The sequence below is a fragment of the Malania oleifera genome, chromosome 11 (genome assembly GCF_029873635.1).
Source record: "Malania oleifera isolate guangnan ecotype guangnan chromosome 11, ASM2987363v1, whole genome shotgun sequence".
Classification (NCBI taxonomy): domain Eukaryota; kingdom Viridiplantae; phylum Streptophyta; class Magnoliopsida; order Santalales; family Ximeniaceae; genus Malania; species Malania oleifera.
In genome coordinates, this window is record NC_080427.1 from 17,777,135 (window position 1) to 17,803,235 (window position 26,101).

Sequence of the window (26,101 nt, forward strand, 5' to 3'; positions counted from 1 at the left end):
ATGACCAGTTATATTATTTGTGTGCATAATTGCTATATTTCATACTTTGTCATTCATTGTGCATTGTATGGTTATATTATTATCTTTTTGGATGCTGAACGTAATAAGTCTTAATCATATTGAACTGTTTGAGTAAGTAATTGTGGATATCTTTGAAGATATATTATTGAATCATGTCACTTGTATATAGAGATTTTTGGGAAATGCTCTATTCTCAAATAGCATGTTGCCGAAATTTTTAAAAATCTTCCCAACTTATCTCTTGTATATAAATGTGTATTCCTATTTGCCTATATACTTAAATGTTTATTTAGGTTCTTTTTGTTGTTGCCAAAAGGGGGAGAAGTAGGCAAGTATTTGTCATCATCAAAAAGGGGAAGATTGTTGACCCTATGAGTCATTCTCAATTTTGATAATGACAAATACTCTGATATTTGATGGCTTTCAAGTTTATGTGCAGGTTCTTATTGGCAAGTTCATACTTGATGGCACGTGAAAGCTTGAAGCTTGAAGACCCTAAAGATTAGTTGATGTTGTAATTTATATTACCATTCAATTCAGGTCTGTAATAGTAAATAGGAAAAAGGTTTGTAATATTTAATGCATATCATGCATGTAGAAACTACAAGCTCAACTGTTATATTTAATGCATATCATGCATGTAGGAACTGCAAGCTCAAGACCTTAGGGAGCACCCTTCGGTCGACTTTGGGACTATCTCAAAACGACTTTAGAAAAGACTCTAGGTCTTGCACAATCACTTAAGTAAGTCTCCAACATCACTCCCTATATCAAGGGAAATTAAGTAAGCGAAATTTGCATCTTAATTGAAAATCATGAAAGAGGTTAGGCGACCAAACCATGGCGTGTAAAACACCTCGGGCGACCGAATAAGTCCACATGTTGACTTTGTGTTTGGGCACCCGAACCTGTGTCAAAACACTTTTCAACTACCCAGGCACCCGAACGATCATGTTCAAAAAGGATTCGGGCAACCGAATTGGTCAGTTCGGTTAACCGAACTTAGCTTTGGGCACCCGAACCTCAGATATTTGGCTACTAACTTTGGTTTAGCCACCTAAGCATAATTTCGAGCATCCAAACCTTTTAAAAATGATTTTCTGGCTAATTCTGTTCGGGCGACCGAACTTAAGTTCAACCACCCGAATCTCTCGGGTAAAATTATTTTGTTAAGAGGTAAATGGGGTTAATCTTTTTCTAAACCTATTTTAAACTTTTCTAATTATTCCCATTGGGTCCCCAACGTTCAAAAATCCTTCCTTGCCTATAAATACATGTACATTTGCAACAATTAGCAAGGATTAGCAAAATTGATTAGGGTCAAACTCTCTCAAATTCAAAAATCCTTCTTTAGTCTAATACTCCAAAACACTTATACACATCATCTTTCTTGATCTTGCAAGTGTTTTGAGTATATTTTGTGTGCTTGTGCTTCATTCATACTTGCTAATACTCTCATTAGATTATATTGATTGTTTGATTTTATTTAGAGTAGAAGCATCAAGTTCTTCTACTAATTTAACTTGATAAATCTTGTTTGGGAAGACTTGGAAGGTTGTGGTTCTTGCATTGCCATTGCAAGTTACCTAAGCCTATATTTTTGTGTGCAAACATCATTTTCAAAACTTGTTTTCAAACAACTTTTGTGCTTGCTACATTGAAGAAAATATTTTTGAGTTTGTTTGAATATTATTGCTAACATCTTTGAAACCATAATCAAACATTGAGACTTAGTTTATCTGGTTTTCAAAGAATAGCTTGTTTTATACACTCTTATGCTTGATTGTTTATAGACACAACCTTGAGTATTGATTGCACACATAGAGCACCGAGCTTATAGTTCTTACATTATTGAGGTGCATTGATTATATTGTGCTAAATCGGTACATATCAGCTTATGTAAGAAACGTTTATTTGTACTTAAAATTTCATATCTGTTGTATTCTAGGCGCAGGCCTGAAGAGGGAGACTAGCCCTGTTGAATAGTTCTAGATTTGCTTAAACCCAGTTAGGAAAGTTAGGTACGCTATCCTAGTAAGGCGTGTTGGTTGAGGTCAACTCTATTAATTGACCCAGTTGTAGACGGTGCCGCTCCACTCGTTAAGTGAGTATTAGTAAAATCCTCAGGCTTGCGAACTAGAGGCAGGGACGTAGGCAATATTGGCTGAACCCCAATAACATATCGTGTGTCTATTTATATATCCGTACTTTATATTTACAGCACGTGTATGTTATAGTGTGAATGATGCACATGATTTAAATTTTTACATATTATATTTATCTACGCATTTGGGGTTGCATAGAAAGATCCTAGGTTGTGATATTCTGCTAACATTTGTTTTAACCTAGGAATAAGTTTTAAAATTCCAATTCACCCCCCCCCCCCCGCCCCTCTTGGGAATACACCAAAGCTAACAATAATAATAATAATAATAATAATAATAATAATAATAATAGTTAGAATATTAAAAATTAATAATTGTTTATATGACCTAAAAGAAACCACGACATTTAACTTGACATTAAAAGACATCAAGAAAGTGATGTTGTCTCTTCTCTAAAAAGATGAAATCTTTTGTGCTGTTAAAGTTAAGGTTGAAGATGGTTGTGAAACTCATGAAAGTGATGTTGTCTCTTCTCTAATATGGGCAGTACTTAGAGCCTTCATAGGAGAACCAGACAATGCTTTAGAAAAAAAAAAAAAAAGTGTAATATTAGTAAATTTAACTTGTCCTAAACCATCAGACTTTACATGGTACAAAGATGTGTTTCTTGCAAAAGTCTTATGGGGATCTGACGGAAGAAGTGGATTTTGGAAAGAAAAATCATAGGAGGATTACCAAAACTATTTGCTCAAAGAGGTCGTGAAAGAATAAAAGATACTTTAGGAACAAACTATACAAATATAACATATGATCAGATTTTTGTAATGAACTCAAAGTTCAATCTCAAATGAAAAGTGAATTCAAGAAAAGCAAAGGAGAATTAGGAGATATTTATACTCAATATGGTTATGAGAAAATTCAAGCACCCTCAAGCTACTCTTTCTACTGTAACTTTCCGCTATTGTCTAGACCCAACTCGTCTAGACAAATTAAGCAACTCAATAAAGATTGAAATTGGCTCATTAATCGCTATTTCTTATTGTTTGCTAGCTTAGCAATTCTGATTTGTTTGGAGTGCTAATTTTTGCACTGTCTGCTGCCTCCCAGTCTTTGTAAGTAAAAAGATTCCTATATACATTATTTGTAAGCATTATATTGAGTTATGTAAGTATCAAACTGTTTAAATAATTCTAGAAACATTTAGTGTCCATCTAGTTATGGAAAATAGTTTTTATTTTTACATTTTAGTTTTCCAAAAAAAATTACAAAAAAAAAATTAAGTTAATTTTTTTACAGCATTTGTATGAAATAAATGAATAACAGTAAATAGTTTTGGCACTATTTACTAGTGAATGTTATTAGTATACATTCACATGTTTCACTTGTTTCACATGCATTTATATTAGTATACATTTATAATGTGACTGTTAAATTAATTTACGATAAAAAATAAGATTTTTAATTAAATTAAAATTTTAATTTATTCTATGTGAAAATTTAAATTAATAAATGATTCTTCGCTCCAAAATTTTAATTTATTATATTTATAATAAATAAATAAGAAGAACACAAAGAATTGAAACAATTCATGTTGTAATTGTAGTTAAAAATATTTTTGAAAATGACATACTTTGAATTATTCATTAAAAAAAAAACGAATGCAAGGTAAATCTCACTACTTGGTAGTCCAGCCAAATTTAAATGGTAGTCCAAATAATTGAGTGACGCGTGGCAAGCAAATTTCGCTGCTTGGTCCAGTAAGATTTGCCTGAGAGATAAGCTGGGGTTGACACGTGGGTAATCTCACTGGACCAAGTAACGAGCTTACGTGAGCGTCATTTTGGAAAATATTTTCTCAAATAGGATATTATTTAATATATTTTTTAAAAATAAAGATAAAACGGGAAAAAAAACTCTTCTCAATCACTTTCATCTTTTTGTTTGGTTAAGGGAAGAAAGAGAAACCTGTAGACAGGGAAAACTAATTGTAATTTGTTTATTTTTGAAGTGTTATTAAAAGGAGATAAATGAAGAGGAACTGAGAACTTGTTTCATTTTTTTGTACTTTTTTTTTTTTTTTCAATTTTCGAATTGGCAAAATATATTTATAGAAAAAATATTCTCAAAATTTGAATTGTAAGAGTCATTTTATTTATTTATTTATTTATTTATTTTAAGGATTATTCATTTTAAGAGGGAGAAGAATGTTTTGCGTCTGGCTTCTTTTCCCTCAAGTAGATAAGACAGGAGATTTTTTTAAAAAAAATCTTCACACACCTTAGACCTAGGTACAATGTCATATCACATCAACTGCTGTATTCTTCTTCAATATCTCGTGTTTTCCTACTTCCTTCGCTTGTGCATGACCCAAAAGCTATATTCTCGACGTCTCTTATCATTCTTATTGTTTGAAAATTGGAAGCAACACTAAGGAGAGCGCCACAAAAAGGAATGGCTGTGGCAATGGCAATGGCGCTTGCTCCCACCTTTACTAGAATTGGCATCTCTACTGCTAAAAAATTCCACTTATCCATCCGGTGTTTGGAACTTCAACTTTGAAGTTCAAATTTAAAAGTGTAAATTTCTCAAAAATTCAATATTCTATGTTACAGGTCATCCGAATTTATACAAATCAAAATTTCAGTTCTAAATTTCATGCCCACAAATACTTTACTAAACCCTCATCAATTCTGAATGAACCAAAACATACCCCCATGAAGTCAGCATTAATGGCAACACGAGTGCCATAGGTACAAGAGTTGCATGGAAAACAGGTGGAACAGGGAGGTTCCAATTGCTGAATTGATTTCATCTTTATCACTCCTATGTAATAACAATACCATTATCCCCTAAATCGGATACAAATGAACTTCAATCCTACTACATTAGTCGCCCAAAAGAAGGCAGAAGTAAAAATACGAAAGAAAAATTACAAAAACAAATCATTGATATGTAAAGCAGGGAATTTGCCAGAACTAAACCCTCTGAAATCTTGGAAGCAACTGACGTGACCTGATATGCTTGTTATGTTCAATTTCCTTAATAATATGAGGCAATATCGAGGCAAAGATAACAAAATGGGGCTAGCTCTGGCATAATACTTTACACAATATACAAATATGATGAGATTGCCACCTAAGGTAAGCTGGTGAAGCTTGGAAGTTGCAGATTAATGTTCGTGCTTGACGCGAGCTTTCAATATTCCAGGAAGAGGCGGTGAGGATGGAGGCCTACCCGGATTGTTCGACAACGATGGATGGGGGATTGGTGGGGGTTGATAGACGCTTGGCATGCTAGAGCCTTCACCGCCTTCAGAAAGATTATTGTGACCCATATCATCACTACTTTGAGGTCTATCACAAAATTTCATTGCCTTGAGAACGTAATTGTCGTCATGCAGCTCAAATGGGGTGCTGCAATCACAGTTGCCAGACAACAGTTAGAAAGCTTTAAAATATATTATACTTTGTTTAACTATTAGCTATTCTTTTTAAAAATAAAAATAAAAATAGTGGAGCCTGCATAAGAACAGTAATTCCCGAGTCCCAACCACAACCAGAAGCCTACTCCCACAACATATGAACTAATAGATATGAGTTGGGATATCACCAGATATTAATTTCTTTTTCTTTCTTTTTTCAAATCTAGCTAGATAGATTGGATTTGCACCAGTTCATGCTGATTGACATAGCAGCCTCAGTATACAGAGTCATGTTCAAATTGGTAATCTATGCCTGCATAGAGATTGAATCAATCCACTTATAACTGCTGAGAAATTGACTAGTGTCAAATTTGTTTACCTTCCTTTTATCTTTACTTCAACAATTACACAATGATTTTTGTATTAAAACTAATCTATGTCCCATGTGAGCAGCTGTGTGCCCACATATCAACTCCACAACATCAAAAATGAAATTAACTCCGTGATTTGGTCTAATGCAAGGTGTGTACAACATTATTTCAGAAAGCCTCAGGAAGAGTTTGTTCAACACAGGACTATATGTACATATAAATATTATAATATATAGAAGGCTCCTGCAGCATTTGTTTTTAGCAATATCCTTTCAAATTTCTATCGATTACCTAAAGCAAATCGAGAAGCAAATCAATTCACCCATCATTGTGTTGCAAATAGACTAGCACATTATTAAAATAAAAGGAAATGACTCAGTAGCCCTAATGATATGAACAAAAAAACTGACCCCATTGTTAAAGGCTGTTAGAGCTAGCCTGCCAGAAAGAGGTCAAGCTATAACTTTAGTCCCCTAATTCGAGTGCAGCTCAGCAGGTTCCTGTTAAGCTGGCACCCTGTTAACATTTGGCCCTTCAGAGAGGCTTCATGTTGTTTGAAATGTTCAGCTTCTATGACTACAGCTGTTGACCAGGCTTAGTAAAAATTTTCACTCATAAATCAAATGACCCTTAGGCCCAAAAGCTAATGGCAGGTCGTATTTATAACTTTTTTGGTGGTGTTCAGTTGGGGGTAAGAAATATTCAATGAAAATGTTTTCTCAAGGAGAAAGACAGAGAGAGACTAGATTAAGTTGAAACTTTCAAATTGGTAACAACTTTTAATTGAAGTGGATGGAAACATAAATTTGGCTGAATGAATAATGCAAATTATCATTTTATAGTTTATAATGATTCAAGGCCAGTTGTGAAGGGATTACAGGCGATTAGTTGAGTGATAATTTCTGAATTGGAGGCATCATCCAACACTTGAGAAAGGGTATGTGTGAACTCCATAGTTCATTACATAAGGAAGACCATTCACATATGTGTTGACTGTTGATTATGATTTTGGCAATACAGTCATAATAAACTTGACTTAATTTGCTTACGCTTGAATGAGATAAAAAGGGGTTTCCAAAGAAGCCTCAAAAACATTTCTTTTGCCTAGGGAAAGTTAAGGGCAATGGAATTTTATTCAAGAACTTGAATTATAGAATAGCTAAAATTGGGCCTTCGCAAGTTTTAAAGGGTTGACCACCACTCCTGGCCCTCCCCTCGTTCAGCCATCGTGTTAGGACATCACAGCACCTATACGTGACTACTGCAACTCAAACAGAATTTGACACAAGGCACTTTTTTATTGAAGTAATTTTTTGTGGCAAGCAAGTACAAGGAAAACAATTTTACATGCCAAGGCCATGCTAATGATTGATTCTTACAATTGATTCCAGCTAACCCCAATGTTGTTTGGGCTTTGGCTCAAACAACTGTGAAGCTGGAAAATAATTTTTATCATAGCATCATGGTTTTAAATCACAGTAACGGGTAACATAACGTAACGGTAACAGGTGTAACGGGAAGCGGGAGTAGCAGATATTACATAACAGGAAGTGGGTATAATGGGTGTGATTTTTTTTCAAGCACGCACAACCTTGTGCATATTAGTAATTGCATGTTTTAAGTTTTTAACCCTTCTTAGAAAGAGTTTCAGTTTATTTTGGATCCTTTAGTTCAACTAAGTCATGGACAAGAAGTTTACATTTGTTTTGAACCATCATTGGCAAAAAAAAAAAAAAATTGAGTGAGTGCATATTTCTACTTTCTCATTATTCTTATGCATGATAAATTCTTATGTGTGCTAAATTAATTATAAAACAGAATATGTTATATACTCCATTAATCTATTAGACACATAAGATATACGAATAATACAATTTTACAATAATTAGAAGAGAAAAAAAGATTGAAATTGAAAAATACAACGTAATATCAATTTGCTAAAATTATCAAAATAAAATGTTTTCCTAACAAGTTAGTATTTTCAAACTCTGTTAAGTAATGCATCTCTCGTACAATAACAACAAAAACCAAGCCTTAGTTCCACTTAAGTGGGGTCGGCTATATAAATCCTTTTCCGCCAATTTATGCGATCATAGACCATTTCTTTTGATAGATTCAAGGATATTAAATCCTTATTCACTATCTCCTCCCCAGTAATTTTAGATCTACCCCTACCCCTTCTACTGCCCCCCACAGTAACTAAGTCACTCTTCCTCACAGGTGCACTATAAGGCCTATGTTGCAAGTGTCCATACCATCTGAGTCGTCTCTCCCTTATCTTATCTTCTATAGGAGCTACACCTAACTTACCATAAATATGTTTATTTCTTAATTTATCTTTCAATGTTATACCACTCATTCATCTAAACATTCTCATCTCGACAACTTTTACTTTTTGGATATTATGTTTCTTCGTCGTCCAACATTCCGATCCATATAGCATAGTTGGTCTTATAGCTGTCATATAAAACTTTCATTTCAATTTTAAGGGTATTCTGCGATCACATAGCACACTTGAAGCACATCTCCATTTTAACCAACCTGCTTTAACTCTATGCATTACATCATCTTCAATTTCTCCTTCACCTTGCATAATAGATCCAAAGTATCAAAATCTACAAGTGTTATTTATTTCTTCATCATCAAGTTTAAATTTGTCTCCAATATTCCTCCTATCATTACTAAAATTACATTTCATATATTCTGTTTTATTTCTACTTATCCTAAAGCCTCTAGATTCCAAAGCTTCTCTCCATAATTCTAACTCAGCCTCTACTCCGTCCCTAGTTTCGTCAATTAATACAATATCATTTGCAAACAGCATACACCATGGAACCTCCTTCTGAATATTCTTAATTAATTGGTCCATCACTAAAGCAAAAAGATAAGGACTCAAAGCAGATCCTTGATGTACACCTATGGTAATTGGAAATTCTCTAGTTTCTCCATCTATAGTCCTTACACTAATCATTACTCCATCGTACATATCATTAATGACATCGGTATACCTACAACATACACCCTTTTTTTCTAAAATCCACCATAGAACTTTCCTAGATATCCTATCATATGCTTTCTCAAGGTCAATAAATATCATATGCAAGTCTCTCTTCTTTTCCCTAAACTTTTCCATTAATTTTCTTAAAAGATAAATAGCTTCTGTAGTAGATCTCCCAGGCATAAAACCAAATTGATTTTCTGAGATCTTCGTTTCTAACCTTAATCTTTGTTCAACTACCATTTCCCATAGTTTCATCGTATGACTCATAAGTTTAATTCCACGATAGCTATTACAATTTTGAATATCTCCTTTATTTTTGTATATAGGTATTAAAGTGCTTCTCCTCCATTCATCTGACATTTTCTTTGTTTTGACAATTATATTAAATAAATTAGGTAACCATATAATTATATTATCACGCAAGCATTTCCAAGCTTTAATTAGGATGTTATCTGGTCCCATAGCTTTCCCATTTTTCATCTTTTTTCTCTAATTTTGCAAATAAATCTTATATTTTTAGTCTTTTCCTCATTTGATAATTCTAAGTTTAAGCCTTCTATTTAGTTTTCGTTAAACAACTTACTAAAGTAACTTCGTCATCTTTCTTTAATATCTTCGTCCTTAACCAAGATAATCACTTTTTATACATTTTACATTTCCTCAGTTCTTGCTCTTCCTTTCTCTAACTTTAGCAAGTTTAAATATATTTATCCCCTTCTTTTGTACCTAATCTATCATATAAATTATTAAATGATCTATATTTAACTTCACTAACGGCCACTTTTACATCTTTTCTTGCCTCCTTATATTTTTCAAAGTTATCTCTGTTTCTACATTTTTGCCATATTTTACACCAAATTCTCTGTCTTTATGATTTTTTATACATCTTTATCCCACCACCAACTCTCTTTGCTGTTCGAGAATCTTCCCCTTGATTCACCTAAAATATCTTTTGCTATCTTTTTAATAGAGCTAGCTAATCTATTCTAAAGAGTATTTGTATCTATCTCATCCTCTAAGGTCCAATCCCCATCTTTGATCATTTTATCTTTAAATTTTATTTCTCTTTTTAGGTACCACCATCCAGTTCTCCTACACTGGTTTATTTTATCATTTTTCTTCCATTTTTTAATACATATATCTAACACTAAGACTCTATGTTTTGTGTGGTTAGGTTTTCACCTAAAATAACTTTACAATCCTTGCATGATAAATGATCTACCCTCCTAGTTAAAAAAAAATCTATTTGACTTCTATTTCGTCCACTTTTAAAGGTTATTAAGTGTTCTCTTTTCTTAAAGCAAGTATTCATTATACTAAAATCATATGACATAGCAAAATCTAAGATCATCTCCCCAGACTCATTTTTGTCTCCATATCTATATCCTCTATGTATTCTCTCATAATTTTTATTATCTCTTCCAACGTGTCCATTCAGATCTCCTCTTATAAATATTTTCTCAGTCTCTAGTATGTCTTGTATAATACTATCCATATTTTCCCAACATTGTCTCTTAAGATTTTCTGCTAAGCTAACTTGAGGAGCATAAGCACTAATGAAATGCATATCTCGTGAGTTTTTTTTAAAAAAAAAAGAAAATTTTGTATCATTATCATCCTCAATATAATCTTTTACCCCCTCTTGCCACATAGTATTTTGGGAATGATATATGAAAGGGGGGAAAAATAGAAGTGAGAATATAAAGTAAAAAATAAAATAATTTTTTTGGTGTAACAGTCATATAGCAGATACATAACGGCTGTAACAGCCTTTACATAACGGTCACAGTTCGTAATGGCACTACGGCTGTGATTTTTCTTCCCACCAATTTCGCGATGTGAAACAGTATTGGAACCCAAAAACCATTACAATAACGGCATTACGTAACAGCCGCAGTCACAGCCTTTATTTCAAACCATGCCTAACATTAGCAGCATCTTTGGAAATGTTAGTAGTTAAATTTAGTTTTAGATAAGACTAAAAAATGCAAGAGGATAACGCATGATAATGATAATAATAAGATCAACACTGCACTCCAAAATCCCTTTGAAGATCAGGCAGTAATAACAACCCTGCCTCTAACAACCACCCCCCCCCCCCTCCCCCGCCCCAAAAAAAAGGGGGGGGAGAGGGGAAACAAACAAAAATAAAATATGGTGCTCTAGAAAGAAGCAAGAAAAATAACTCTATTCCAAAGCAAAAACAGAGAAGCCTTTGCATCCTTGGAATTTCTCACTTTCCTCCTGAGCCATGCTTTCAGAAGCTGGCATACGCTACACAAATACATAAAGCCCTCACTTTTACCTGTCCCAAAAACCCCCAAAATCTCACCAACACAAAATCATACACATTTTGCTGAGTAACCTATTTGTACAGATATGGTGAAGGGGACATAAAAAAAAAAAAAAAAACAGAGCATTCCGAAGATATCCCACTACCCAGCAATGAAGAAAAAGATGCACATCATACAAACATCTAGGATGAGGACCTTATAAAGTCCCCTCATCTACAGCAAGTGATTCATAACAATCCTGATAAAAGCTAGAGTCAAGATGAAAGCCCAAATCTTAAACAGTAAACTTCACTTGACATGCAGCTTTATTCAAAGGGAAAAGGCCACGGTTTTAAGGTCCTAGACTATGAGTAAAGAAAGATTTAGAAGAGAAGGACATCAAAGAATCCCCTAGCCAAGTGCAGGCATCTCCCCTCGAAGTATGAACAAAGAATCCAGCACACTACCAAGTAAGCTAATCAACCTCTCTTTCATTGAGACTTCTAAAGAAATGGAAGTTTTATGAAAGACAGCCCCGTCTGGAGGGGGAAAAAGGGGGAGGGCAGAAGTTGATGCATTATAAACAGTGCATAGTCTAAAGTGCACCCTTCTCAGTGCATTTTTTGGCTGAAACACATCAAGGTGCATTTTAAAAGGCACAAATTCTTAAAGACGCGTGCTTTTTCCTGTGAAGCATATCCCAACATAAAAAGGTTGCCAGAAAAAGCATATGCATAGTGGGAACATTGTTTTTCAACAGGAACATAAAATAAAGAAAATAGACTAGGGCTTGAAGCCTCATTGCTCATAAATTCCAGATCAGAAATTCAGATAGGGAAGAGAATCAAGAGATGAGCTGCCCTTGCCCACCCTTTACAATCTCAGCTGGTCACACACAAACAGCTCCTCGAACAACCTTTGGCCCTCCTTTTTCTTTGGCCAGCTTCTTCGATGCCAACCTATGATAAAATTTGATTTTGAAAAGCAAGACAGGCCTGTGATGGCATCTGATTTGCTAAATCTCCATGAGCCCTATGAAATTTCATACTCAATGCTTTGTGACGAAGACAACGTGCATTTGTGGACAAAAGAGCAAGGGAGAGAGCAGAGAGAAAGGAGGGCGAAATCTGGGCTATGAGAATCATGTGGAACCTTCTAGAGTTCTCAAGAACTGTGTGTTTTATTTCTTTTTTACTAGCCAGAAAGGTTATTTTTTCCTTGGATAGCCACATGGATGTAGCTTTACAATTCATGGGCAAAGACGGCCAATTTGAAGTGTTAGAATTTTATATGACATTTTGTAATTTGTTTAATAAAATTTATACTATTTATAATACATATAATTTTATTTTTATATATCAATATTAAAATTAAATTTCCAAAAGGCTTACGCCCCAATGCCTTGAGGCTTTGGCTTCGCCTTGCCTCACCTGGTTGAGGGTAAAATGCCTTGCCTTATGCACTCAGCTTTTAAAACACTACAGTTCCATTTAAATACCTCCCAAAAATGAATTCTATTACCATCCCCACTTTAGACAAGTGATTTTGGAAACAAACTAACAAAGGCTAACATGGGAAATATTGCCATTCCCTTTAGCACCCCACACTCCAATGAATTCCATACTAATAATAACCTAGAGCCATCAAGAATAACCTCTAAGGGTAACCCCCCCCCCCCCTGACTACTTTCCAATTAAAGAGGTATTTTTTATATACCATGTTACCACCACATCCCAGCTAACAAGGTGATCCCTCTTATTTTCCCCTGAACCAGTCCAAAGAAAATCTCTCATAATTCTCTCCGAAACCCCTGCACCTTCAGTGAGATTAAAAGGGATAAAAAAATATATATAGAAAGGGAAGCACTTATAAAAGTGATCCTACCCTCCAATGATAATAAGCCTCCTTCCAACATTCTGCTCTGCCCCCCTCTCTTAAATAGTTGATCCTCAAAAGTTGCAGAAAGAATTACCCTAAAGGAAAATTTAAATACGAAATGCCAGGCCAAAAAGTCACAACCAACTAGAGACCCAAAACCCTTTAAAGACACCATTACAAAAATTAATATGCCAACAAGCCCACTTTCAGGAAAATTTATCTTTTAACCTCAAAATATTTTCAAAAATTCTGAACAAAACATGAAACTTATGGAATTCCCAAACACTATTCTCCAAGAAAAAAATAGCATCATCTGCAAACTGGAGATGATTCACCTCCACCACCTCCCTCCCGATTAATAACTGCTAATCACCTCAAGACCTTAAGCATGTAAAATCAGCACGTTCAACACCTCAACCACCAAACTGAACAAATTAGGAAACAAAGGATCCCCTTGAATTAGCCCTTGAGAAACCCTAAAACAATCCCTAGGCTGACCATTAACAAACATATTAGAGGCACCCAATTAACCCAACAAATTGTCCCAAAGCCCTTCTTACACATCACATTATCAAAAAAGCCCCAATTCACCATGTCATAAGCCTTTTCAAATCCTGCTTAAAAATCACACCCTTCTTACCCTCTTGTTGACATCCTCAGCCACCTCATTTGCCACCATAACTGCATCAAAAAACGTTCCATTTTAACAAATGGAGTGGGCCACGTCACCGTATCCCTAACACCTCCTTGAGTCTTTTAAATAAGTTCTTAGTGCCACCAAACTAATTCTCTACAACCTCTCCTTCTTAGGAATAAGTGTTATTATTAGATTACAACTATACCTAAAAACTTAAGCTATTAGATTCTGGGCCAACAATATATATCAAGTTTTAACACTCCCCCGCATGTGCAGCCTGACAGCACATGGAGAGATAAACACACAATAAATAACACCCATGAGAGGGAAAACAATAATTTTTTTAAACACCACACAATAAACACAAACAATAAGACTAGAACCCAGGAACCTTGGTAACCAGCTCTGATACCATGTTAGATTACCACTTAACCTAAAAACTTAAGCTATTAGGTTGTGGGCCAACTATGCATATCAAACTTTAACAGTTATAAAGGTTGAATTCATACTATTTTCCACCACCTTATTACAATGATACTCCCCAAAAAATCACATTGTATCATCTTGCTACACCTACAAACTACCCTGAAAAAAGAGGCCATCGTAAAATCAATAGGACATGATCCTTTATCCCTATCCATGTCAAACATAGCCATCCCAACTTCCTCTATTTGCAAAGGTCGCACCAACCAACTAGCAATATCCTCCCGCAATGGGACTCCGATCAAGACCCTCTATTCTTGCAATCAATATATAAATTCGATAAAAATGTTTTTCTCATCTCTAATCTATTTGTGATCCCTTACTACCTTCCCAGAATCAACTTCAACTCCTTAATATAACTCTTACTCCCCCAATTAACCACCCCGGGAAACAAATGAAGAAGTGCAATCCCCTTCCTCACCCATTTGACCCTCAAGGTTTTACATCAACTCCTCTCTCCCCTTATCAAGAGCAGCTCCAGCTCATTACAAAGACAAATCCTCCTAGAACTATCTTCCTCCACCAACTACTTGCACTCCTCCAGCCTATCCAACCCAAAAGGGAAGGAAAATTCCTCATTAGGTATCCACTGAATGGGGTTGGACAACAAGAGCAATTGGCAATGATAAGAGATAGGCCTAACCAGAACCTGTTGCACAACAGTCAAAATAAGTTTTCCCAAGCATTGGTTAAAAAATCTATCAGTCTATCAATGCGAGACAAGGCCTGTCTATCCCCAAAAGCCAGCCAGGTGAAACTACCATTATTCAAGGGCACATTCCTAAGGCCACAATCCCAAATAAAAACATTAAATTTCTTCATACTACTAATCACTTTTGAACCCCCAAATGTATCCCTAGAATTTCTAATGACATTGAAGTCACCCCCCACCACCAACCAGCACAGACTACCAATTCCAATCCAATTCATCAAAGAAAGTATTAAGCTGAAAATGCTGAGTGGGCATATGCGGATGTGAACCACCACACCCCCAAAATCCCTAATCTCTAACAGGACAAAGATAAAGACCCAAATATATAATCTCTAAACATATCAACCCTGGAATCCCCAGCTGCGATCTGATCCATGGACGTGCTGGAAGAAGCGAAAGACACCCACTCTTTGAAACTAGATTCCCAAATACTCCTAAAAAGCAAGGCATCCATCTCCCAGTTCAGACTCCTGCAAACACAGAATATCAGGTCTAACTCTATTAAGCAGCTTCTTAACTATTATCCTCTTTATCACCCCCCACTCCACCCTTGCACGTTCCAGGAAAGAAGCCTCAGCTAAACCCACTATTCACCCAGGAAGACCTACCCCCTTATCATAATTGACCAAAGAAGCCAATCCAACCAATTCCCTGTGCAACTTGTCAGACATATTCCTCTCCTTTATACCTTTTTAACCCTAACTCGGTCTCTGTTAGTAATCACCATGCTAAGATCCAATCATCAAGAAGCTACTGGGCATCCTAGTCATTTCTCTCATCTCCTAAACGGTCAATCATGTCAAGATTCCCCCCAGGTTCTGACTTCCTATGGCATTTTAGAGATTCAAAGTTTGAATGAAACAACATAGGAATGGGAGAATTAACTTCAGGATTTGCAATGTCCACTTGCTGAGCTTCTGAAAGATTATTACCAAACTATCTTGTTGCCAAGCTAGAATATAAAAAACGATTTGGAACTGTAGATCTTTCGAAGGACTTAAAACAAAGGCCATTAGACCCCAATATAGTGTGACTATGTCCTGTTAAAATCTAGACTTCACATGTGCCCTCATCTCTATGATAGGACTCATCTGATGCTCAATGACAGAGCCTCTGAATTTAGACCCAGAGTGTCCCCCCTACCACCCACATGACCACATCCTACAAACCACCAAGTGGCCAAATGATTCACAGCATTACGAACTTCTCCACCTCCCTTCTTCTGCAAGTGCTCAATTAATAGCTCTTCTTCCTCAAGGTCATAAGAGGAGAACGAGCCATCCTCTTCATCTTCCTAATCGAGATACAACTCTTCTTGACTATCTAAGCACATAGCCTTCCCTTTATTCATGTTGCATAACCCCTCAACATTCACTCGATCATAGACATCTATTGAATGCCATAGTGTCTATGTTGATACCGTCTGAAGCATTATACCCAATATGTCTAATCTGTGGTGCATCTTCTGATTTTCTAAGGGGTGTCAGTCCGTCAGTTCCTCTTGCACTTTCTTCTGGAACTGCCATCTCTCAAACTCTTCTCGTTTTTGAATATTTGCCATCTCTGATAAAATTTCCTTGATCACACTTTTCCCTTCTATCGCCTCTCACCAGTTCCACTATTGCTGCAGGGAGTCCCCATCCATCAACACAACATTCGATTTCCAGTGTGCGGCTGTTCTTGTTTCCCAAGCCCTTAACACATGTTTGTGGAGCCACAATTCACACATTGCAAAGTTGGGGCAACTTGTCATGCTTCAGAAAAATGCTCTGCTTCCCTCTGCTCTGCCCTTCATTTCCCACCCAAAAAGGAAAAAATAAATAATCCAACCCTCAGCCTCTTTGCCATCCCGGATAGATATCATTGGTATGGTGCCTTATTTGGGATCTCATCCTACAAAATAAACTTCACATACTGCAACTCATCGTGCTTCAGAAAATGCCCTGCTTCCCTCTGCTCTGCCCTTCATTTCCCCATCTAAAAAAGGGAAAAAAAAAGAAAAAAAAAATCCAACCCTCAGCCTCCTTGCCATCCAGGATACATGACATTGGTATGGTGCCCTTATTTGGGATATCATCCTAAGAAACAAGCCACCATACCTACTCACTCTCAATCGCAACATAATTAAATTATTTAATGCCTTGAAAGTTAAAACCCATGGATTTGCAGTGTTATTTGAAAAGAAAAGAACATCACTCCACCATTAACCACCATCTTTCCTCACTTGAAAGCATCACATGGAAGAAACTATGATCATTTTTCTCTGTTATTATGAATATCTCAAATTATAAAAACAGAAGAGCCATTCCCAATTCAATGCTAGCCTCCCCTGTGGAATCGAGAGAAGACATCATGTGAGTTGTGAAGGCATCTCTCTTACGTTCCCACCAAAAAGAAGACATCATGGCGTCGTCATAGGAAGCCACGTGCTGCTGCCAGAGCTAGAGAAGAAACTAAAACACAACTGAATTTTAAACTTTATTTTCAATTTTCTTAATTTTAAAAATAAATGTAATTTTTAAAATATTTTAAAGTGAAAATAAAACTTTTTAAAATGCTTACACAATTATATGTGGCACCTTTTTTAATAAAGCACATAAGCAAACCTTACATGCAAAAGCTAGATCTCTCTGTGCACCTTTCCTCAGCTAACACACATGACATGTATATATTCTTTTGGCAAGTTTTAACTAAAAAAAAAAGTTACTATTGTCGACATCAATAGAAAAGGGAGATAATTTATGTAACATTTTTAAATGTCATTAACAGTGGGGTAAGATTAATAGAGTTTGTCATGTTTAGTGACTAGATTGAGAAAATAAAATCTTAGGATAATAACTGAAAAACAGTCCGATTTCAGATTTTAGGGGCTATTAACACCTTCATAGTTGGCTCATTTAAATTGGTAAACAATTTTAATCCATAATCAGAAAGAGGAATAGAAAAAAACAAAAACAAAAAAACAAATGCTTACAAGGTTGCCTTACCTATTAAAGTCAAAATGCACCAGCTGCATGTCTTCTGATATTTCAACCTCAACAGTTGCATGTGGACGTGTCTATGATGCAAAAAGCAAAAAAGCAAATGAGAGGCCTCACAATAAAGACAACAAGATTATCAAGTAAAAATGGAAGCCTGTAACCAAAATAGGAATCTCTGAATAGAAAATTTCTAGTTACAAGGTTGAAAATCATATCTAAATATTTAAACATATACTTCATAACATTCTATAAATTAGAAACACACCATACGAAATAAAGACAGGCCAATTGAATAGATCAAATTTTACATACTTTTGCTTCATTTCATATCATGGTTGACTTTATTACTTCCAACCAACAAGGCACTAAACTCAAACATGAGGTGAATCACAGCCAAAGCTGCCTCAAATAAGATACGGAGACAAAAACACAGATATAGGGGAAGAAAATTGTAAAGAAAATTAAGAAATATTCACTCACTTGTGTAGGGTAAGCATATGCTGAACAGACTTGCTAGAACTTGAGAAATAATAAAAGTCAAACAAAATAGAATGAAAATCGAACATAGATGCACATTTCATATTGACCAGACATTGTGAAAAATTCGGCTTCATCAGTTTCTGCTAATGGAAGTCATGTTCAATTCAACCATGTGATTAACAAATCTGACACTAATTATAATCCATTCTTCCTCGGCCACCTCATCCCCTTCATCAACTTCAATCTGCATCTTCTGAAACCTTCTTATACGTGCCCCATTGGCCTCACTCAAAATGTAAAAGAACCATATGCATTCACATTTTCCCTTTTACAAAAATATTGCTGCCACTCTCAAACTTTCACGAAGACAGCAACCAAAATATGTCTCATTTTAACAACTTTCCGTTGCCCTGTCCCCGACTCTCATCCCACTACAAGTCTTCAGTTGCACAAAAAATTTGCCTCATTAAGCCAAGGCTTGTTTTATTGCTGTTTTTAACTTGGACTGACTGGAAGAAAAATGTCACATTGCAGATCAAAATCTCAAGGAAAAAAACCCACTATCTCTTGGCTAGAACCAATTTCTTGTGAGTCTGGAAGTTGCAAGAGAATCTGGAACAGTACCACGCGCATGCACATCATTGGTACGTGGGGCATGTGCAGAGTGCACCACCAATGGTGGTTGCCCAGCCGTATTCAGCACAGTGATAGATTGAGAAGTGATGATTCTAGAGGTGGTGGCATCGTGAAGAAATAATACCAGGATGTTAAGAGATTTCGAAGGGGTAATGGCTGGTACGTCTTCAGGTAGAGTGTGGCGCCTCAATAGCGAAGGCAATCATGAAACTTGAGGGAAGGGCCTTCTGGTGGTGGCTGTCTTTGATGGTGATGGTAGTGTCGTGAAAATCATCCAGCAAAGTGGTGCTCCTGTAATTTCATCTCGAAGTTGCACATGATGAAGAGTCATTGGTCCATGTTGATTGTGGTTTGTTACTTTTTTCTAACACCAAATTGCATTAGGGCAGAGACAAACAGAATCAAAGAGATAATTGAATGAGAGAAACAGACAGGGAAGAAGTAAAGAAGAACCAACAAGAAGGGAGGAGAAGAGGAACGGCTGTAGGCAGAACAAAAATTATAGGCGAGCCGAGAATAGAAAGATCAGAGAGAGAGAGAGAGAGAGAGAGAGAGAGAGAGGAGAAGGGAAGAAAGAACAGGAAGAATGGGGAGAAAGATGAAGGAAGAGGAGAGAAAGAGAGGCTGCATGAGACAGGGAAAACCAATTCCAAATGCAAAAAGATAACTCTTTCATACAAATCATGAACCAAGTAATTATACATAGAACTAACCAAAAACACTTAATTACATAAAAACCCCAAATTAAACTAAACAGACACGTCCAAAACAAGCAGCATGCATAGTTCCCTAAATCCATGCCTAAAAAAGCATACCAAGTAGATGGCCTAAATGATTCAGGCAATCTTTCTTCAATGAGGCATACAACTTCCGGGCTAGACATCTCTCCACATAGGGCTTCTACCACATCATACTTCCTCACTCTGTAAGGGCGCATAGCAGGAAGAGAAGAAGAGAGGGACAAGAGGAGACACTACACTCACAAAGGATCATCAAGAAACAAAAGTACTACAAAACTCCATTCTCATCAAGAAAATCTAGTGCATTCGCTCAAGTAAGCTGCAGTCATACTAAATCTAGGGTTAGTGTTACGGCCAAATATACATTACTAGCCCACAACCTAACAACTTCAGCTTTTAGGTAAAGTGGTATTCTAACATGGTACCAGGAGGTCCTAGGTTAGAGCCTAGTTGCCCGCGTTTATTGTTTATTTGTTAAAAATTATCCTTTCGATTATTGTTTGTTTCTCTCTCCATGTACGGGGAGTGTTAAGGCCTGATATACGCTGTTGGCCCTCAAACTAACAGCTTAAGCTTTTAGGTAAAGTGGTATCCTAACAATTGGCAACAAAATCATACAAAAATTCAAATAAATAACAATAGACAGAATAACTAATTTTTTCCCCTTAAACTACTGCGGGCATTCCATTAAAACCATAGTTACACTTTTGGATGAGAAACTTGCAATCCTAAAACTTAGGCTTCCATAGTCCTTCGCATTGATCCAGCCAGACTATTTGTCCTGCATCAACTCCACTCCACTTGAAAGAACTCAACTCTGGGGAGTCAAAGGCCTGCCCAAGAACATAAGCATATAAATCTCTCTGAATAAAAACTGAAAACTTCAGTTTGTGTTTCGTCATTTTCCCAAAGTATTACTGAAACCAACAAAGGAATAAATGTTGGCATGACCAGCATATTGTGCATCATTATCCCAAATCACGCGTCTTCTGAAAGTATATGAAAGAGTTTGAGAGGCAACATGCGGTACATAATTTTCTCCTAAGGCTTCCAATAATTACAATGGTTGGGCACTGTTTAACAACCTTCAACTTTCTATTTGTGATCCAGGCCACTTGATATGGCTCTGGTCCTTCCAGATGTAGTTCAGCATTCAGTCTCAGCTTCTTTACAGCATCCTCAAATGTCTCAGCAGAACAAAACCCAGCATCAACTACCAGCAAACAAATTTGTTCACTCACCCTTAATTTTGCCCTAAAAGATTTTACCTCAGAATAAGTGCATCATTAATTTTCACTTGCTCAATACTTGCCATACGAGGACACATGCTTTCCACAATTCTTCTACCTCTTAACTCCCCAGAAAAAATTCCTCAAAAAAATTCATAACATCCTCTTGCAAAATCTCCCTATTCGCCTGAAAAATGCCATAGTGAATTGTTAGGGCTGGGGGCCTTCTCTCGAGACATTTCAAACACACTTTGTTGAATCTTCAATTTCAAAAGGCCTCTCAAGTCACTAAGCTTAGGTCACCTCAATGGGACTCCAATCCAAACCCTCCTACCTCAGCCTACTCAGGCAATCCCCAGCAAATAGGTGTGTGTAAAAGTTTGTAACCTCCGCCATGAATCAGAGTGTGGCCCCTAACCTTGATCCCGAATCTAACTCCAGGTTCTTAATGAGATTCTTCCTCCTCTCATTAGCCATTCTATGAAAGATTACTGAAATGCAGCCCCTTCAGTGACCCGCTTCACCCTAAATTCTCACATACATACTAACACCTCCAGATCATTACACAGCCGAGGCCTTTTCGCCCTGGCCTCCCCATCTAGCAAGTCAAACTCCTCCAGCCTATCCATCCAGCAGTTTCAGAAAAAAATAAAAAATAAAAAAATAATAATAATAAAATTTGTTATTGTCAGCCTCTCACATGCTTAGAGGAAGGAGGAGGTACAGGCGTCCCATCTCCGGTTTGCTAATGGTACTATGCTGTTTCTTGAGGACAATGTGGAGAAAATTTTGAAAGGCAATTATTTTTTTAAAAAATCTTTGGAAAGATTCCAGAGTTAAAGATCAACTTATCCAAGAGTTTTGTGGGGGTGGGGGGTGGTTTAATGTGAGAGGTAGGGATCTAAAGGGGTTTAAAGCCATGGTGGCTCGTGCAATTGTGGAATGGCCACAATCCTATCTTGGGCATCAACCACCCTCATTAGTGCTGCCTATTTACTTTCTATCTATTTTAGAGTGCCCAAGTATATTTCTAGGATTCTTGACAGGATGATGTGAGAGTTTCTTTGGCTAAGTTCAACAAAGAATAAGAGAGATCACCTTGTTACCAGGGAGAGGTGTTGGGGCTTGGGAATGTGGTTTCCAGAAACAACTTTGGTTGTGCAAGCTCTCCTTAAAGGTAGATTCCTCATGTCACAAGATGGTAAAAATAAAGTATAGGGTTCTTCAGAATGGGTGGGATTCTAGAGGAAATGGCTTTGTTTCTCATGCTAGCTCCTAGAGGCTAAAAGTTCATGCCTCACGTTGCTAGTCTTTTCTTCCCTCTCACCTATTTCAAAGTAGGTGATAGCAACAGGGTTCAATTTTGAGAGGATGTTTAGGTGGGTGAGGACATTGCGCCTCACTTGTTTAAACTTTCTTTCCTCCACAATGCACCTCTCAACACCATTTTTCCTTTTGAGGGAAGTTGTCTATCTCAAGATTTCCACTTTTCATAAATCTCAACAAAAGAGAAGTTGACGAGCTTACCATTTTACATTTGAATCATTTTGTATTGTCCAATAAAAGAGATGAGAGGATGTGGAAGGGGGATTCTTCAAGCCATTCTTCCACCAAATCTTTCGTTCTTCACCTCCTTAAATTTGTTACACCTAGTTTTTTTTTCCCCATCGGACCACCTCTTTTTAAAAGGCTATGATTGCCTTCAAGATTTGAACTTGTATCTGAACTGCAACTTTGAACAAGATTAACAAGCATGATTTACTTCAGATTGGAAGGCCCTACGAAGCTCTCAAATCTCAATCCTAACATGTGCGTGATGTGCCACAAGTCCAATATGAATGCTCACATCTTCCTACACTAGAGGGTTACAACCCATCTCTATAGTGACTTCTTTTCTTGTTCTAGTGAAGCTTTGGCACCACCTTTGGCACCCCCTTTGGTGGTGGACAAGTTTTTACATGTGAATATCAAGGCTTGAGAAAAATAAGAGAGATTGATGTAAGACAAGAAGCACGACCATGGAATGATCCTCGTTGGAGAATAATTCAGAGTTGGGTCAAGTGATTGTTAGGTTTAGCTAATACTTAATTGTGTTTGGTATAATTAGTATAGGGTTGTGTATTTGGGGGCTTGTTTAAAATATTTGTGTATTGTAGGGGTGTGTTTGTAATTTCATGTAGTTTCATGGGTATATGTGTAACTTCATGGGTTAGAGGATTTCATACAAATAGTGTGTGAAAGCCATGCAGAAGGTCGTTGATGAATTTGAATTGAAAGTGAACATGTGATCTCCCCCGCCTTTTGTCCTTTCTTCGCACTTTCTTCTTCTCCTCTCCTCCCCTCTCTCTCTTCCACATAATCTCATGGCTGCAGATCCTTCATGCTGTCCCGCATCAGAATTATAGCCTGGTCTTTGCTATTTCATGGACCTTATTGATCAAAAGGTAATGTAAGAAACTTCAATGACTGCTCAACCTCTCCGAGTCTGCTGAGGGATAGAGGAGTGCAATTGGCCTCTCTCTAGGCCCTCTCCTTTCGGTTTTTTAGGGGTTTTCTGCTGCCCAATCTTGTCAGGGATTGGCAGGCAATGTTTTTCTAATTTTGTTCTGGTTGTTTCCTTTTGATCTTTGAAGAACATCTTGTTTCCCACTTATTGTACTCTTTGGCTCATTGAGCATAATCTTTTTTCTTCATTAAGGGGATCACAATATTTGCCGTACCCTTCGGCAGAAGGACTACAAATTCAGTAGGCATTGAAAACATCAATGACCATACCCTTGGTAACTAAAACACCTAGCTCTGAATTGTGCTACTTGTCTACTATGAATGAGGCACACTAGGTGGTGGTTTGCCTCCATGCTGAAAACCAAATAACTTGCTTGGAGCTGACTTCAACTAGTCTTTATAAAGTCCGCTCATTCTATGTTACATTCTTCATCAAGATGCCAGCAAACAATTCAAATTCCATCTAATAAAACCCCTTGGACTGCATCTGCATCAGTATAAAGTCAAATGCCAGCTAAGGCAAAAGAAATCATGAGTTCAGATAGCCCAATGCACAAAGACTACCATGTCCTCATTCCATTGAAAATTGGATATTGTCACCATGCTGTAGAATCTAGGAGGGCATTCACACATGATTACTAGAAGAAGTTTGCTGATGCTGAATTGGGGGCATTCATACTATGTCTGTTGAAAGAGATTGCACAAAGTATGTTGCAGAATGGGAGGCACTCATACATGAACACTAGAAGAATCAAACTCCATAACTGTACTTTTGTCCATAGGCCGTCGCCTAAAGTAGCAAGTTAGCAACACACATCCTCTCTCCAAAATTGCAGTCATGGGTTCACTTTTTTAAATGGAGAAAGAAGTGTATTAATAGGAGAAAAGAAGTATACAATGAAGAAATCTTTTCATAAAAAGAAAGAAAAAATAAATCATATTAATAAAGCCTTCTAGTCCCACTGAAAATCTATACTCTATATTAAAATACAACTAGTGAAACTCATTTTGTGGACAAATTATCCTTCTATCTTGAAAGTAAGACCAAAAAAATCCTAAAAGTTAATTTTTCTACCATATATATCCTAATTTTTTAAAAGAAAGACTCTAACATTTCTAAAAGAAATAAATTTTTATACTATATATAAGTGAAAATTGTGTAAATCATTTTGTACACAAAAATATCCTTACCATTTTGTGCACAAAAATATTCTTATCCTTTTATGCACAAAAATTACTTTTAGAATGTCTAAAAATTCTTACTTAAAAATAAAATAAAAACTTTCAGTTGATTAAAAAATAATCCTTATTTTAATGTAATATTCCAAAAAGTAAATTTAACAAAAATTAGATTAAATTATATTTAATAATATATATTCTGGATAAGTTAAATGTTTAAACAAAAAAAGAAACTTCATTTGGCTAAAAACAAACTAGACTAGTAGTGTGTGTGTGTGTGTGTGTGTGTAACTACAAATATTGTACATAATTTTGTAGGCAAATAAATACTATCTTTTAAAAATAAGATAAAGCATTTCTAGAAAAGAAAATTATTTAAAATAGCATAAGTTAATATACATTTAATTAAAAATAAAATAAATATAATGGTATTAAAAATATTAGAAAAAATATATATCTCTAAATAAAATAGGTAAATTCTTCTAATGTCATCCAAACTTATTTTAAAATATTTAGTATAATTAGATAGGTAATAATATAACTTCTGAAAAAATTAAATTTCAGAAATAAAATTATAGAACTAGAAGTACTCCTAAATAATTTACTTAAAGTTCAGAAAAGCAAATACTCATTAATAGATCATTAAGAGAACAAAAAAAAGTAATTAAAAATATTTTAGACAGCAAATCACAATTTAAAATTTTCAAAAAATTTATTAATATTTTTATTGGAAGAAAGGTCATATATTAAGATTTTTTATAAAATAATAAATCATTATAATATTATTTTATTATATTTCTTATCTATAACGATATGTAAATATTCAATTTAATATTTCATGTAATTTTAATTAGAGCATTCCTATCATATCACATCTTATATTTTAAATATTAAAAAAAAAAAAAAATTAGTCCTATGACTACATGGTGTCATAATGATTTTTCATGTCGATGTTCATATTTTGCAATTTTAAATAAAATATAAATTTCTATAAATAACTTCAAATGATCATACTTTAATATTTATAAACTAAATTATGAGAATCTATTGTTCATTTTTTAAAAAATATATATTAAAAAATTACAAAAATACTTTACACAATATTATTCACATGCAATCGCGTGCAACGCACGTGACACATTCACTAGTCATCAAACATGGATATCAAGGATTCCCAACTCAAATTCTTGAAACCCTCAATGATTCATTGCACCGAAAAACTAGTTAGTGTCACAACATCCTCAGTGATTGATGCAAAACCTTCGAGATGAGACTTAATTTTGCAATGAAAACCATATTCAAAAACAAAAGAAAAAAAAATTAAAAAGAAAAGATTCTTATGTTTTTTTGGATTGCTGCCCCTCTTTTCTATTCCTTCTTCGTTTTTTGTGGTTTTTTTTTATGCCTCCATTTTTTTTTTGTATGTTTATTTGCGGTTTCTGTTTGTTT

At 35.7% G+C, this 26,101-nt stretch overlaps 1 protein-coding gene across 2 annotated transcripts in view; it reads right to left on the bottom strand.

Annotated features, from left to right (window-relative positions):
* Positions 1-4,885: 4,885 nt before the first annotated feature.
* Positions 4,886-26,101, bottom strand: part of LOC131168561 (transcription factor-like protein DPB) — a 49,423-nt gene continuing 28,207 nt past the window's right edge. For both annotated transcript variants that reach the window (XM_058128082.1, XM_058128083.1), the window contains exons 9-10: positions 17,890-17,960; positions 4,886-5,539 (exon numbers count right to left, since the gene is read on the bottom strand). In XM_058128082.1, coding sequence (XP_057984065.1) covers positions 5,296-5,539; positions 17,890-17,960 — 315 coding nt within the window. In that variant the 3' untranslated portion in view covers positions 4,886-5,295. The remainder of the gene's footprint in view (positions 5,540-17,889; positions 17,961-26,101) is intronic.